The 15,866-nt window shown below is 30.7% G+C and overlaps 2 protein-coding genes across 3 annotated transcripts; both read right to left on the bottom strand.

Annotated features, from left to right (window-relative positions):
* Positions 1-7,019: 7,019 nt before the first annotated feature.
* LOC123226724 (proteinaceous RNase P 1, chloroplastic/mitochondrial) lies at positions 7,020-13,132 on the bottom strand. Of its 2 annotated transcripts, none has more exons than XM_044651264.1 (7): positions 12,793-13,132; positions 11,039-12,341; positions 9,896-9,985; positions 9,617-9,798; positions 8,848-8,968; positions 7,378-7,446; positions 7,020-7,271 (listed from the first exon to the last, which is right to left on the bottom strand). In XM_044651264.1, the coding sequence occupies exons 2-7, from the start codon at positions 12,227-12,229 to the stop codon at positions 7,176-7,178; spliced, it is 1,749 nt and encodes a 582-aa protein (XP_044507199.1). In that variant the 5' UTR covers positions 12,230-12,341; positions 12,793-13,132; the 3' UTR covers positions 7,020-7,175. The 2 variants fall into 2 exon arrangements, with proteins under 2 accessions (XP_044507199.1, XP_044507195.1); XM_044651260.1 differs by having other exon boundaries at positions 11,039-12,322; positions 12,793-13,130.
* A 335-nt stretch (positions 13,133-13,467) lies between these two features.
* On the bottom strand, positions 13,468-15,866 carry LOC123212866 (thylakoid lumenal 17.4 kDa protein, chloroplastic). Its single transcript, XM_044632096.1, has 4 exons — positions 15,640-15,866; positions 15,328-15,452; positions 14,457-14,703; positions 13,468-13,945 (listed from the first exon to the last, which is right to left on the bottom strand). Exons 1-4 carry the CDS (start codon positions 15,755-15,757, stop codon positions 13,722-13,724), a joined length of 714 nt encoding a protein of 237 aa, XP_044488031.1. The 5' UTR covers positions 15,758-15,866; the 3' UTR covers positions 13,468-13,721.

Here is a 15,866-nt window from a genome sequence, read left to right as displayed (position 1 = left end):
TTATCTTTAATTTTTAACTATTCAATTATATAATAATATGTCATTATTTATAAATAAAATAATACATATAACAGTGTCTTTATACAATTTATACAGTATTACTCTAGACGTAAGCATAACACTTTTACCGAAATGCATACTATAAATGGGGGATTTCTTTCTTTTTATTTTTTATTTTTTTGGGAGCAGGGGATTTACCTGTTGAATAAAATATAGTAAATTATTGTTTACATAAAATATCAAGCATTAAATCACAATTTCAAAGAGTAATCATGAGTTCATACTATTATCTCTTTCACAATTTTCACTAAAATATGGTTATAAATATTTTTCACATTTTAAAATAGTGGGATGTTTTATGTATAAATAATATGTATAATTTTATATATAAATAATAATATATTTTAATATAATTAAATAATTTTAAATTAAAAAAATATTTAATTATATAATAATATATTATTATTTATATATAAAATTATATATATTAATTATATCTATAATTTTATTATTTAAAATATATTCTAATTCCCACGTTATAATCATGACGCACCAACCATTTGACTGACCAAATCATCTCTATAGCTTCCATTAAAAATAATAATAATCAGCAAACAAATCACTTCTCCACAATCGAACAAAAAGTTAGGAAACCTAGTAGACTAAAATGGTCAGCAAACCGCTTCCTCAACCCCCACCTACTAAAACCATACGAAGTTCCACCCTTGTTTGGGATTTGAGATGTTAGCAATAGCCCTACTAAAACCTACTAAAGGTAGTATTTGGGTATCTCTCAGCCGTTAGAATTTATATATACATTACTAAACAAAAATGTGTTAAAAAGAGAAAAAACTCGTGAACCTACAACAGGCAGGCACTCAACCACAACCTACAAAAAAGAAGGGCAAAGCTAGCAAGGTGATTTCAGCACTTCAACGACATGCAATGATTAGCCTAACAAGTTAGCAACACAATTTCAAAATCAAGGTCACAGGCACAACACCTAAAGTATTAGCAAATGTTTACAATAGAAAATAATGTTTAAATTAAAAACAAAAAAAAGAACAAAAACAATATTTTCATTTAGGGTTAAATTCGAATCAAACTTGTTCAAGCTCGACTCAAACGAGTCCAAAATAAGCTTAGCTCAAGCCTGAAAGTTTAACAGTTTTGAGCTCAAATTTTGGGATGTTTAGCTCACGAACTTAAAAATTTTAATATAAAACAACGTTATTTTGACTAATATATATTAAAACAACATTATTTTAATAATAAGTTAAGTTAAAAGTTTGATTTGAGCTTAAACTCAGTTCTTTTGAAACGAGCCGAGCTCGAGCTCATATGAAGTGAGCTCGATGAGCCTGAGCTCGAGCTCAAGCTCGATTTCATACAAATTAAGTCGAACTCGAGCTCAAATGAGCTTGAGCTCGGCTCTGCTCGAATTTAACCCTATTTTCATGCATAGAGATAATACTTGAGACCGTGAAAGGTGAAATTCTTCCTTGATCTAGTAAGAGCATATGCCCTTGCTCGAACTTTTCTAATCCTTCTTGGGTCCCCTTTGCTCATTCTTCAATTTGGGAAATTTTATATGAACTACTCACTCTTTCTACACTTCTATTTTGAAACAAGTCTCTCTCTAATGCTTTTATCGCATTAGCAATTTCAAATTTTCATCTCTTTTCTTGTTTTTCCCTCTCCTTAATTTTGTCTAGCTTCTTGTGCTTGTTCTTACTCCATATTTCTTTCTTGAAAAAGTCTTTAGTTATCTCCTTGGGCGTTGTATTGTTTGAAATTTCTCCATCCTCTACTAATATTTGAGCCTTTTGTAGGACACCATAGTAGGTCTAGCTCAAGGGGTAAAAAAGAAAAGAAAAAAACTTTTTTAATTTGTCCTTAAAGGCCTATTTCAAAAAGTCTAGTTTCTCTTTTACCATGTGCAGAGTGAATCTTGAAATTTCAAGCTTCCTTTTTGTTGTAGAGCAGTGACCTGAAGTTGACAAATAGGCTACTTGAATTAGCGATGAAACTTTTCATTACACTTAAGTGAGTGTAACAACTAGACTCTTGTTATTCGTGTATTCACTCAGTTGAACAAAGTGGGTGCGATCCACAAGAAACAAACTTAGAGCAATCTATGGTTAAACAAGTACAAAGGGTAAATATGACCAAATATTGTAATGTGACCTCGAGCAAACCAGAGTTGGTTTGACAATGAAAGGGCAATAACAAATTGTTTTCATAAGATCAAGATTAGTTTGTGAATCTTCTTCATGTAATCCATTTGGTTCCATCATGGGAGAAATGTCCAACTTCACATACAAACAATAAGTAATACAAGACTATATGATCAGATACATTATTGTTATTGATCAACAATTTCCTTATGTTAATAATACTATATTAGAATGAATAATACAAAATAGTATTCAACTAGCGTATGAAAGAGTTCCTAGGACAACATTAAAATATGATATAGTTAGAAATTTTGAATTGATAAAAATAAAAATTATAAATAAACTAAGTAATTTTAATGATATTTCAAAATTTGAGGTGTATTTGTACAATTGCTTATTTTATTAATTTTGATTGTCAGTTATGTAAAAAAAAAAAAAAATCACATTTTAAGTATCAGAATATCCTCTGTATATTTATACAACATTAGTTGAAATCTTTAATGAATATAGAATAAATTATCATATTTTTTCTATTATATTTGATAATGTTAAATCTAAAGATAAAATTATTAATTTAATGATGAAACATGAAACATTACCTATTCATGGATAACAAATGGAAGATAAATTTAAAAATTTTTGGAAGGATACACATTTATTCTTTGTTGCATCTATTGTATTAGATCATATGGCTAAATTATTCAAAGTTAAAAAATTGTTAGAAGTTATACACGTAATATTTTGTTAGAACATTTATTTTTAACAGTAGAATATGTTAATTTTTTTTTTTTGTTTAAAATGTATAATGTTTATGAAGATAAACATAAAAACATTATACACTTCACACCCATAGATAAGTTCAATAGGTTATCTTAAGGCAAGATGCGCTTGTGCTGCTTTGAGTTTTGACAAATGGTAAACAATCAATAAGTTAAAATTCTAATTTTAGTAAATTTATAAAATATATTAATATTGATCATAATGATTTTTAGCATAGTGGAAAATACATAAAAAAAAACTTAACTTATACTTTCCAACTTTAAATATGATCTACTAACATCATTGATATCCATTGTGTATCAAAATAAGTTTTTAGTGCAGTTAGATAAGTTTCGGAATGATAAAAGGTCAAATTTACATTAAAATATAGTTAAGATCATAATGTGCATGACAGATTGATTGACTTCATAATTCAAGTTGCAAAATCGAGCAGATGAAGATATATTTGAAGATTTCAAGAGTTTTGATGTTGAAGATAATTAAAAAAAGTATGTGAGATTGATACTGATACTTGTAAATTTTATGATTATGTTTATTTTTTTATTTACGATTTATTTTTATTATTCTATTGTATAATGGTGAGATCTTTTAAATAAAATTTCAAAGGCATTGCTTTTGTTTCATTTAATGTTAAAAAAGTTATAAATTATTATTTTCAAAATATAAAAATATATACATAATATGATAGATTGACCCACTAAAACATGTTGGTTTGCCTGTTAAAGCCCCTAAAAGCATGACTTAGGGAGTCTTGAGCCTTGTCATAACAATAAGCTACAACCCATAAGACATGCCATTTGACAAGCTATGACATAACACGGCTTATGGGCATGACAAGTTGTATCTAATATGTCCAATGTGACTTACAACCATGTCTAACCAACTCAACGTAACAAAAGAGGAAAAAAAAATCACGTTTTAAAAAGATAACTTTAGAACCAAAACAAGATTAAAATTTCAAAAAAAAAATTAATGGTAGGAAATATTATAAAAATTTGTAAAACTTGTTCAAAAAATAGTTTTTTTTTTGAGAGTTTTTAGGGACAAAAATAGTGTTTACAAGTTTTTAGGGGTTGTAAAGGTATTAACCATGAAAAATTACAAAAATTAATTGTATATTACTGTTTTACCCTTACTGGTTCAGAAGGGAGTTGGAGAGGAAGTATCAATACATAGACTGAAACTCCGGTTACTTTTTATTCCCATTTTTTAAATATATACTTTATTTCTTCTATAAATGAATTTCTAATTAAAACAACTTCTTACTAAAATAAAAATTAATCAATGTTAAAATTAATTACCATTTTTTTAATGATAGAACCATTAAAAATTAATAAAGGTTTAAATCCCTAGTATGTTTATAAAATCTTAGTTTACTTGATATAAAAATTATGAGTATAGACAATATATATCATAAATTACCCGTATATCAATAAGGGTGAGATCTCGGTTAAAAAAATGTATATTTCTATATTGAATCAAACTCAACAAGAATATACTTTTACTCTACAAGATATTAATTTAAATAATCACTTTTTTTTTCATCTTTTATACATATATATTCACTTTTTTCTCATTATACAAATATAGCAATTTTTAATTTAACTTTGCTTTTAAAAGAAAAAGATTTTAAAATTTGGGATAGACTGGGTGGGTTGGTTGACCTGTTAAGTATCTAGTCAACCAAATTTTTAAAAATAAATTGATTGATTCGATGCTTAGCCAATTGGCCAATCACTTCGATCAACTAATTTTCTTAAAATAAATTGATTAGTTAGATAGTTGATTGACCAGCCAACTACCTTACCAACTTTTTCACTATCAAAATCATTAAAGAATTTCATATTTTCACTGTATATTTCACTTTCTACTTGTTCACTCTTCACTTCTTTCCTTGCAAAGATTGTTTTAAAACTACCCCACACTAAAAAAACAGAAAACAAGGTTGTTAGAATTTAGCTTTACCCTTTTCATGCTCCATAGAACATGCCATAGTGAAATTAGAGGACCCACTTTTACTTTATGTAAACCATATCATATAACTACAAATTAATTCTATAAATAATAAATTTACGCTTTAATTGAGAGTGTTCTATGTACTGTTTGGATGAATTTTATACCTTAGTTGAATAAATACAAAATTTAAAAGTATTTTAGACATTTTGAGCGCATTTGGTTCTAAGAATATTTTATTATTAAAATTAAAAACAATAAAATTATGTATACTTATTTTTTGTACATAATTTATGTATATAAATGAAATGTTATCATATGATTAGATTTTTTTTATCATATGATAACACATATCTTAAAATCACATAATTATATAATGATATATCATTATATACATGAATTATGTATAAAAAATAGGTATACATAGCATTACTCAATTAAAAAATTACCATGATGATAAATTATTTTAAAGATTACTACGTATAAATTATTAATATGTTTGATAAAAATAGATAGGTATAAATAATTATTGTGTTTAGTTAAAGGTAATAAAAAAACACTAATATATTATTTTACTTAAATACCCTTAAATATAATTATTCTAAAATATTTTTTATATTATTTATTATATTAATTAAAAATATGATTATTTTTGTCATAAAAAATTAATAATAAATTATATATATAATAAAATTAGAATTATCTTAGTAATTTTTTAATATCTTATATTGTCTATCACATTACCATTGATAATAAAATATTACTGTAATTTTTATTACTTATAAATTAAATAATATAATATAATTAATAAAAAATAAACTACTCAAATAATGTTTCACCCCTTTTAATTAAAAGTATTTTTTATATTTTTGAAATATATATATAAAGAATGATGAGACAAGAATGATCAGATAGATATAAAATTTGAAAAAAAAAAAATTTAATTAATATCCTCTTACCCTATCATGACCCATGAAGAATCTCTATCTTGCCCATTACCAGAGGAATGGAAAACTATTGAGTTGTTGCTTTCATCTGACAAGAAATTTCAGGAACTATGAGTTGTTAGAAAATCATTTTTGTACGTTGAATAATGATTGCCAACAGTAGGCTCCATCCATTTTTGTCTTCAAATAGGATTTTCCCCCCAATCACATGGTCTTGCTTCATTTATTTGCCTTTCATTTTATTTAAAAAAAAAATATTCATAATGCTCCCAAAAAAATTTAAATGAAATTTTGTATTGTGAGATTTCTCAAATTCTATCTAAACATTCCTCACTTTCTCTTGATCTAATGGTAAAAGACTGAAAACTTAATTCACTCTTTCTGAGGATCAATAAACATTTTATAGGATTTTACTTTTATTATTATCTGAATTAATTAAATAAATAAACTTCAAAATATAATAATCAGATTAACAAACAATATATTAAATAAGTTAAAATTTTATAACTATAATAAAAATTTAAACTTATTTTTTCTCTTAAGAAATTTTAATACTTTATCTGTTTTATTAACCTTTAAAATGCCAATTTGGTAGGATTTTGGCTTGCTCAATTACTAATCCTGATTTTATTTGTTTCTCAAGATGAATGCTTGCCTCTTATAATAATAAACTGTTCTTTCATGAAAAGTGTGGTCCTCTATACCCTCTAAGCAACCAAAATGACAAAGACACCATTAAGAGTAAGCTGATAATGGTTTATGCAACATCGAAAATATTTGAATAATTTTCTTAAGAATCCTAGATTAAAATTATATTCAATATTTTACAAATGTAACATCATTCAATCTTCATAAAAATTAAGTGGGTTACTCTAAAAAATTGGGGTTTGAAAGAAAAAAAAAATTATTCTCATTGGGCAAAAATGCTCCTCCAGTAATGAAAATTAATACATGGATTGATGAAAAATGAAAATAATTGAAACATGATTAATAAGAATCCCTCTTTATAAAGTTTTTTATATTATAAAAGTAATAATTCAGTCTAAACATACAAATAAAACAATGAAGCAGTAATTTCTTAGCCCAACAAAGGGGCTAAGGTCAAAACTAATGAGAATACATAAATACCTTAAAGTTGATTCCATTGACCTTCCAAGTATTCTTCAATCAATTTCTCAATATTTATTTATTGAATATTTAGTTTAAATAATTCTTCAGAACTTGCAATTGAATCTTGCCAAAGCTCTCTCTTTTCCTCAGACCAACCTCTTTTATATGGATGCAAGAATACATAACAGTTTACACAGAATGCAAATAATTAATCTCTGTTTCTGGTGGCACACAACCATTGCCTTGGAGCCTCAATGTCATCACCTATGTTTGTCGGGACATGCCAACTACCATTCTCCGATTCCTGCATTTATATTACCCAAGAATGATTAATCTCGGTAGCCAGAAAATGTATCTTTAGTATTGATAATGGTAAGTAATTACAAAGTCACAGTTGCTGATTATTTCACCTGAATGACAATTGAATAAGGAGGTGGCATGTGCAGCTCAAGTCCTCCACTTGAGACAGACAGCCGAACCTGCAAATTGTAAACAAATACTCAACTTTCATCATATCTTTTCGAAATAAAAAATGAAGCAACATTTAGATTATCTGTGCCTTTTAGTGGTGATAATTCCACCTCAGTTTTGAAGATTAAGATAAGGTAGCCTTGCATGGAATATGTACTACGATCATTGTTAGTACTAAGCAAACATGCAAGTACAAGCTACTTCAAACATTAAGATCAACCACAGTTCTAGGCATCTAGCAAATATAATTTTTGTTAGGATTCCCAACAATTTATTCAACAAAAATGAAAATAAAACAACAAACAAACTAAAATGTAAACTATTTCATAGATTTTATTAATAGAAAAGATTGCAAAAATAAACCAAACAATTTAAGAAGTCCGAAGCCTCTAATTTTCCAATTGTTTGAGGCATTAGAGACCTTCCACAATCAGCCAAAAGTGGCTGCCCAAAATAACAAAAACCCTAATAACAAAAGTGGCCCCCCTATTTGAAACTTAAACAATATTTATAGAATAAACTCTAACTTATAATTGAAGGACATGTGTCCCCCATGTCCTGACAATTTTCCTCAACAAGCTTTCGACAATGTGAGCTTCTATTGTAACCAATTTCTAAATCTCAGAATGCAACAATCAGTTTCAAGCGAAATCTCTGTAACACCAACTAAATTTAAATTAGGACAAATGCACAGTTTTATAGGCATATGCTATAGTTTCAAATCCAAAGTCAATCCTAATTATACAAGTAGTTGACAAATTTAATCCAACTTTTTCCATTAAATTCAAATGTCATAGTGCAGTTCCATGTTATTATGAACAGTAGCATTTAGTTCTCGATAGGATTAGTGGATTCTATTTCTCAGTGGGGGCAAGGAACGGATATAACTCATCAGCAAAGTGTCGCCTTGACATTGGAGGTCATCAGTTCAAGTCTGATTATTCCTAAACCCAATATGACTTTTGATTGTTTCTATCTTGGGAAGTATTTATTACAGAATCAGATGATTTATGTAATATTTAATCCAAAATTGAGCACCTGAAATGGTAACAGTAGAAACCAATTAGTAGTATAGGAGCTTGGTTTATTATCAATAAATGGCCATTAGTCTAAAATAGGGATTGTCACCAAAGAATCCTAATTCAGGCTTTTGCATTACCTCACCAAGGACACTCTCATGTTCATGCATAACAGACTAACTACATGAGGAATTCATCATTGTAACTCCAAAAAGAAAACATAAAATATGAATATAAAAGAATATTAAATGCCACAAGTTTCCTAAACAATCTTGCAAGTTCTGGCAATAGTATTCAAATTAGAACTCAGTCAGTGCAAATAAAAAAAATTGAGGAACTTAAGTGTATTAATTTGAAGATAATGTAATAATAAAAGCAATAGGTTAATACCTGATGCTTTTCCTTCCATCTTGGGAAAAATGAAGTCCCCAACAACTGGAACAAGTGGTCTCTCATCTCATCATTTGTCACCAATAAACACTTACTACTAACAGCAGCATATAACCAGTACCTGAGAATAAACATGTCAACAAATTTCAGCAAGGATAACTTGGAATCTCATGATTACAGATGGCATGTCATAAGGGTCATATGCATTCCATGAAAATTAATATAACTACGAACTGATCTCATGAATCATAGCTCTCAATTGAAAAACTACTACAGGTTTAAATATTTAAAAAATAAACCGCTAGAATATGTGATATTTAAGTTTCCAATGAATCACACAAATTCAGAGATCTGCTGTTGTTTACTCTAGGAACTGCTGCTGATCCACTCAAAGTCAACAACTGCAATTAATTGAAGCAACTTTAGGCAATTGAAAAAGAAAGCCCCAGTTTGGTCTCTCATTTCATAAAGTAACTAAAAGTACCACAACCAAACAACTGCTAAGACCCATACTACTAATTTCAAAAACACAAGTTCTAGTAAACTTAAAGAAGTTGTGTATATAACAAATAACAGACAGCATATATCACAGTAAACAGAGACAACCATCTGTTATTAATCATAGAATTTTATAGTATATAAAATGCTAAAGAGCTAAATGGTAATGAAGCATATTGTTATGAAAAGATGCACTGACAAAAACATATTTGATAAGTAATATATACAATAGTGCTTTGCAAAATTAAATCCTACACCAAACGAGACTTACCAATCATCGTTAGAACCAGGTGGTGTAGTGTAAAGAGCACCAGACTTTTTCCAAAACTCTAACAACTGCATGTTTTTAGGATTCCGAGCGGGACCGCCACTAACACGACTTTTATGCAAAATAACAAGTGGCAATCTATTTGATGGACTCATAGATCGTAATATTTTTACAACATTATTAAGCTACAACCAAAGAAACCATTCAAAACCCCTTAGGAATATATGTTTCAATGAAATCCAGATATGTTTCTCATAAGCTTACTGTGGGCATTTGCTTTACCTGGTAAAAGTTGAAATCACGCTGATCAACAAGACTAACATTGGCACCATCTATAACTGCATCAAATGGACCATGCCGATCCAGCCACTCCTAAATTAGATCAGTCAGGATGTCAACTAAAAAATTGATACATCACTTTCTAGAAGCATAAAAAATGAGCAAGTACTTCCCCAAACAACTATAAGTGTAATAATTTAGTAAAAGATAATATAACAAGAAGTGTATTAGCATAGCACAATGTTCATATCAGTCTATTATAAATTTGAAGTAAATCATACAAGATGTGTCTCTTGTGACTTCGTTATGGGTACACGCCACACTTCAATTGGGTTCAGGATTCTGGTTATTTGGCAAACTAAGCCAAGCTCAGCTAAAATCAGCAGCTTGGCTCACACACATCCTTATAGTTTAGAAAACCATTATGTACTTCTGAATCTGCTGATGATCACATATTAATATAAATTTAAAATTAGTCAGCTAATTGTATTGATAACAACCAGGAGATCATTAGTCCTCTTACTCTCCGCTGAAGCATGAGTGATTGTTTCTTTTGTAAGGATTTTAATATTAAATGTTGAATGGAATTTCAGAACTTGAATGACACTGAGCATTGCAAATATAAAAGTCTGGATAATTGCAGTCAAAGAGTGTATCTGATTAATGATTTAAAAATGAACAAGCATATCTTTCCTCATTGTTACCACAATTTTAACAACATCCTATCGGTGAAAGATATAGTAATTAGAGTCATATCTCAATTAGGAACAACATTGCCTCATAAGGGGCCTTCATAAGCACATATGCTTTTCCATTAACCTTAACTAGAAAGGTTCATCACCATTTCATGTTACAGACACATATGTCACTCAAGCGAAAAAGGAAACAATCACAAAAGACTGCACCGAAGCATTATTCCTTCACTTCCCATATTTAAATTCTAAATAGAAAACTGTTCCTAAAAAACAGACACACTCATGAACACATACTGCAGGTCTTACTTCAATTGTAGATATGTAAGAATATAATTCTTCCAAGTTCCATTTTGAAATTTGGATGATTTGGAGCATGCGTAATACATCAAAGATTCATGTGCATCACAAGAAAAACATTACTTGAATATAAAAATTCAAAGAGAAATCAAACCTGGAACTTAATAAAATTAGCCTGAACCTCTCGTTGGCAAGCTAAGTTCGATAACGAGCAGGCAAAGTTTTCAGTTTCTTTCGGATCAATGTCAATAGAAACAAGCTTCTCACTGCACGAACTGCATACACCATTCTTATCCATCTGAGTTCTCTCAACCCTCCATTTACCACTCCCCAGCCATCCTTGTCCATGCCACCCACCTCCACCCATAACAATTCCATCTCTAACTTTGCTGACATCCCAATCCACCAACCCAACTTTTGCAGCCTCCTCAGAGTTAAACCAATCTTGGATAATCCCAACAGTTGATTCCGAGACTTGCCTCACTGAAGCTCGCAACTGATGCAACATCTCATATACTTTATCTACCTTATTTACATCAGCACTGAGTTTTAAAAGAGCAGAAAGCTCAGGCTCTTCAGCCATAACCCCAGATTCAGTCATATGAGCATAAACTTCATAAGCTTTAGGTGCATTCCCCACCTTACAAAAGCCAAATAAAGCTGGTCCATATGATCTCAACTTTGGTGGAATGCCGAAACTTTTCATCTGCTTCACTAAATCAAAAGCCATGTCATGGTCTTCTCTTGCAACTGCCAGCCTTGCCACATTCGTCAATGTAGCCTCATTTGGAGAAACTTTATCTTTGACCATTTGTTGAAATATCTCAAAGCCCCTTTTGAGGACCAAATTAGAGGCTTCCACATCACTCCCATCTCTGTTGGATTCAACATTGGCGCCAGAGGAACACAAATAGAGCAATGCATTATAGTGGTGTTGGCTAAGCATGATATTCTTACTCCGTGCCTCATCATATAAGGAAAGCGCCTCAACAACATCACCATGCTTGGAACACATATCTAGCTTCTTTCTAAGTAAACCCTCAGGTGATTCTCGGCGTGCTTTCTTCTTTGATTTATTTGAGACTGTCACAGTAGTTGTCCTTGAGGATTCAGGAGTGGATGACGTTCTGGAGACAGCAAGGGTGCAAAAATGTGTTCTTTTGTCCATAGAATTGTGCAGAGTATCAATAATGGGTTTGGTACAATTATAAGTATGGTAATGGACAAGTGGACGGTAAGTGTACAAATTATTCTGATACATCAACAGCAATGGGATTTTGGAGAGAACTGATAAGAAAGGGTTAGTTTTAGTAACTGAGGAAGTAAGATAGTTTCCACGAAACATCAAACCTCACTCTTGTTGCTCCTTTTGTGTATGTAGAAATTCAATTTACAATCACAATTCAGGGCAATCATATGCCATAACCAGTTGCTCCATCTACAATACAAACAACACACTGTAAACATTACACTTAGTACCCTTATACCTTAATTTTTAAACACTTAACTAGTATAAATTCACGCATCTATTATGTTACAAACATTCACGAAATGAAATTTCCACAAGGGAATAAAATTAAACACATTTTCGGTCACATTCTACTCTTTCGCTATGTCAAAAAGCCCGTCTAATTAGTAGCAATTGGCTGCAACAACACAATATAACGTATAACGAAACCACAAAAAAAAAAAAAAAAAAAAAACCCTAACTCGACTCCATATCCATCAATAGAAAATTGACATGCAATACCAACTTCAAATTTCTACTTTAAACTCAGAAACAAAAATTCTAATTCAGCAAATATAAAACTTAATTAGGTTCCACCTTCTTATAAGTGAGATAATAACTATTGAAGAAAAAATTAGGCATGATATGAACCGAAAATATAAAGAGAAATCAGTACTTACCATGTTAAATGCGGTGGCGAAAAGAAGATGAAATGAATAGATTGTAAATCGATTGAAGATAATACAAGAGAACTACCCGGCCCAGTTTATAAAATCGCAATAAAATTTAAAATGAGCTTCAACTCTTCAAGAGCTGGATGCTTCGTCCTCTTCGTTTTCTATCGGTTGGGTTTTGGCAGGGGGTTAAACCTACGTTGGAGACTAGAGCTCCGCGAGCATAAAAGGATGTTAACACAAATTTATTAATTTTGTGAAATATAAATTTTATATTTTATATTTATAAATTTAATATATTTTAATATAATATTAGAGTTTAAAATCAAATGAGCACACCTAATAACCTAAAATAATTCAGGCAAACAAACTAATTTGGCTGTAACACTAAGTGACAATACATCCAATCAGATGATGAGTTTGATAGTATATAGAAACAATATACCCAACCAATAAATTCACCATGGACGATGATACGCTCACATCATCTGCTCCTGCTAATTATCACCTACAGCTTCCTAATGATTATTTATTTTCTTTATTATATCTAAAAGTAAATTTTTATATATATATATATATATATATATATATATATATATATATATATATATATATATATATATATTCGAAGTTCTTATTCTTGTTTGAGTTCAAGTCTTGAAGACAAAAACGTTAAAAACATGTATGAATTTCTGATTATTTAACTATTAAGTTTTTAATTAGAGCATGTTCACAAACTGTTATTACAATACTCTTCATGCTGTTCAGTCAATCAATGCAATAACCAACAAGAAACCGGAAGAACCAGTGACAAATTGCCTTCAGGGTACATTATTTGCCATTATCGGACTACAGAAATTTGCCAATATTGTATGTAGTAGCCTGCATAATGATCTTATCAAAAGGAAAACTGCAAAACAGAAGATAGATTAAGGTCATCGGCATCCCAACTCAGCTCTTCCCTCATCACTGATGCTTGTATTTGTACAAAGTTTCTGGAGATCAATGTAGCCTATAATGGTGTCCTCGAAACTGGCATCTTTCAGTTGAGCTTCATTGAAGGTGGATCCAGATAATACAGTGTTCTTAAACACGGCTCCCTGGAGATTGGCTTTTTCAAAATTTACCCTATCTAATACTGCATTAGAGAAGTCCGTACCTGTTTAATCATTCGGGGACAAAATATGTTATGGTTTTTTGTATTCAACATTAGGATGACTAAGCACAAGAAGATCATTCTACATAAAGAAAGAAACTTTGATTTCTTGCATCAAAAATCGAATCTTGATGCAAAGCCCTACTGAAAATATAGCAAATGTATCTTATGAATGGTACCTGATGTGACAAAATCAGCATAAAACTTACACATAATCTTCTGTTGCTTGCATTAATCAAAATTCACACCAGCATCATAGCATTGAACTAAATATAGGAATTTAAATGCAGTAATGCAACCTAACTCATGGAAATGATAGAATTTTCAACTGTACTTGAAGTGTCTCTATACGATCTTTCGTGGTATTTCTAAAGGTCCAAAAAGGGGCATCTGAATAAGTGAGTTTTTCAAAGTTTGTAATCTGCAGATCAAGTCACAGCTAAAACTGGGCGGCGCTATACATAGAAGTAGGTATTTAACAGACCAATACTAAAATGATGTAGCAGAAAATTACCCTTAAAGCTAGCTCCTACAGCATAAGCCTTTGACATCACCACTTCTGACATGTCTGCACCATCAAACTTGGCGTCGGACATCAGAGCAGCAGCAAGAGACTTCCCCTTCAGGTTGGATTTGTCATTTGAGTAATCACAGAAGCGGAGATCAATTGGCTTGTCATAAACGCCATTTGCCTGACCAATTGTGTTACCAATATAAGCACGCTCACATCGGTTTGGCTCTGTTGACAGTGGAGGCAATCTCTGCAAGGTAAACATAATATGATTCCATAAACTCTAAGCAAATGCTACCGTTTCAATGAAGCACATCACAACAGCTAATTGCTTTGATTGGAACCAGAATTTAACTTAAATAGAAATAGTAACTTAAATGTAAAGCATAGCAAGAGAAACATAAAGTACTAGAAAACTCCTAAAGGAAAGTAATAACATGCTAATCTATAAATCACCTTCAAATATATCAGACCTAAAATCAATTTCTCATTAGAAATGTGCAAAACTGATCCTGATATTGATGACCACCGCTTCCCAATTCAATAGAACAAAGAAGCATGATCTTAAGCCCTTATAAAACGAAGAAGCAAAAAGCAAGTGATTGTTATGAAATGTCAAAGCTCAAGCATCCCTAACACAAAATACACGTCTCTTTTCTCATAATCTTAATAGCACACCTTCTGACTTCAAACTGCCAAAGGGGCCAGAAGGCTAAGACATTAATACATTTGCAAAACCATTTGTAGATTTTCTCCAAATAAACTAATTAATAATATTAAACTTTGAGGACAACTGAAACAAAATCTATAACAAAAATACAAACATAAAAATTATCTATTATTAATCTCAATATACAGTGAAATGGAACCTTACCAGATTAGCAGCAATTACAGGAGAGGCAGAAGTCACAGCCCAAGAAGCAAGAATGCCACAAACAACGCCTCTAAGCTCCTTTAAATGAGAAATTATTTCTTTCGATTCTGAAACATGTCTTCTAGCTGCTCTTTAAACAGAGTAAAGATTAGTCAATTATTTACAAGTTCCACAATAAGCTATCACACGCTTAGCCACACAAAATATACGAAAAGGGTATTTCATTCTTCTTGATTTCTATCATTCAAACCAACAATAAGAATAAACAAAGCAAGCAAAGTTGCAGTTTGATGAGAGAGGTGGAAGTCCTACCAGAGCAAGTGATTCGGAGGGGTGAACGAAGTGCAAGGAAGTTAAAACGGTGGCGTGCAGAGGGCAAATTGCGAAGAGATGAAGTGTTGGGAAACAATGGAGTGGAAAGTGCAGCCATTTTTTTTCCTGTAATGTGTGTTCGAACAGAAGGAAGTGTTTTGCGTTGTGGGCGCTCTCTCTTTCACTGTCTCTCAGTAGTCTTAGCTTAGCGCGTTATCCATTGAAGC

The sequence above is a fragment of the Mangifera indica genome, chromosome 1 (assembly GCF_011075055.1).
Source record: "Mangifera indica cultivar Alphonso chromosome 1, CATAS_Mindica_2.1, whole genome shotgun sequence".
In the NCBI taxonomy this organism is placed as follows: Eukaryota; Viridiplantae; Streptophyta; class Magnoliopsida; order Sapindales; family Anacardiaceae; genus Mangifera; species Mangifera indica.
The sequence above is the reverse complement of the archived record's forward strand: the minus strand, read 5'-3'. Positions and strand labels throughout refer to the sequence as shown.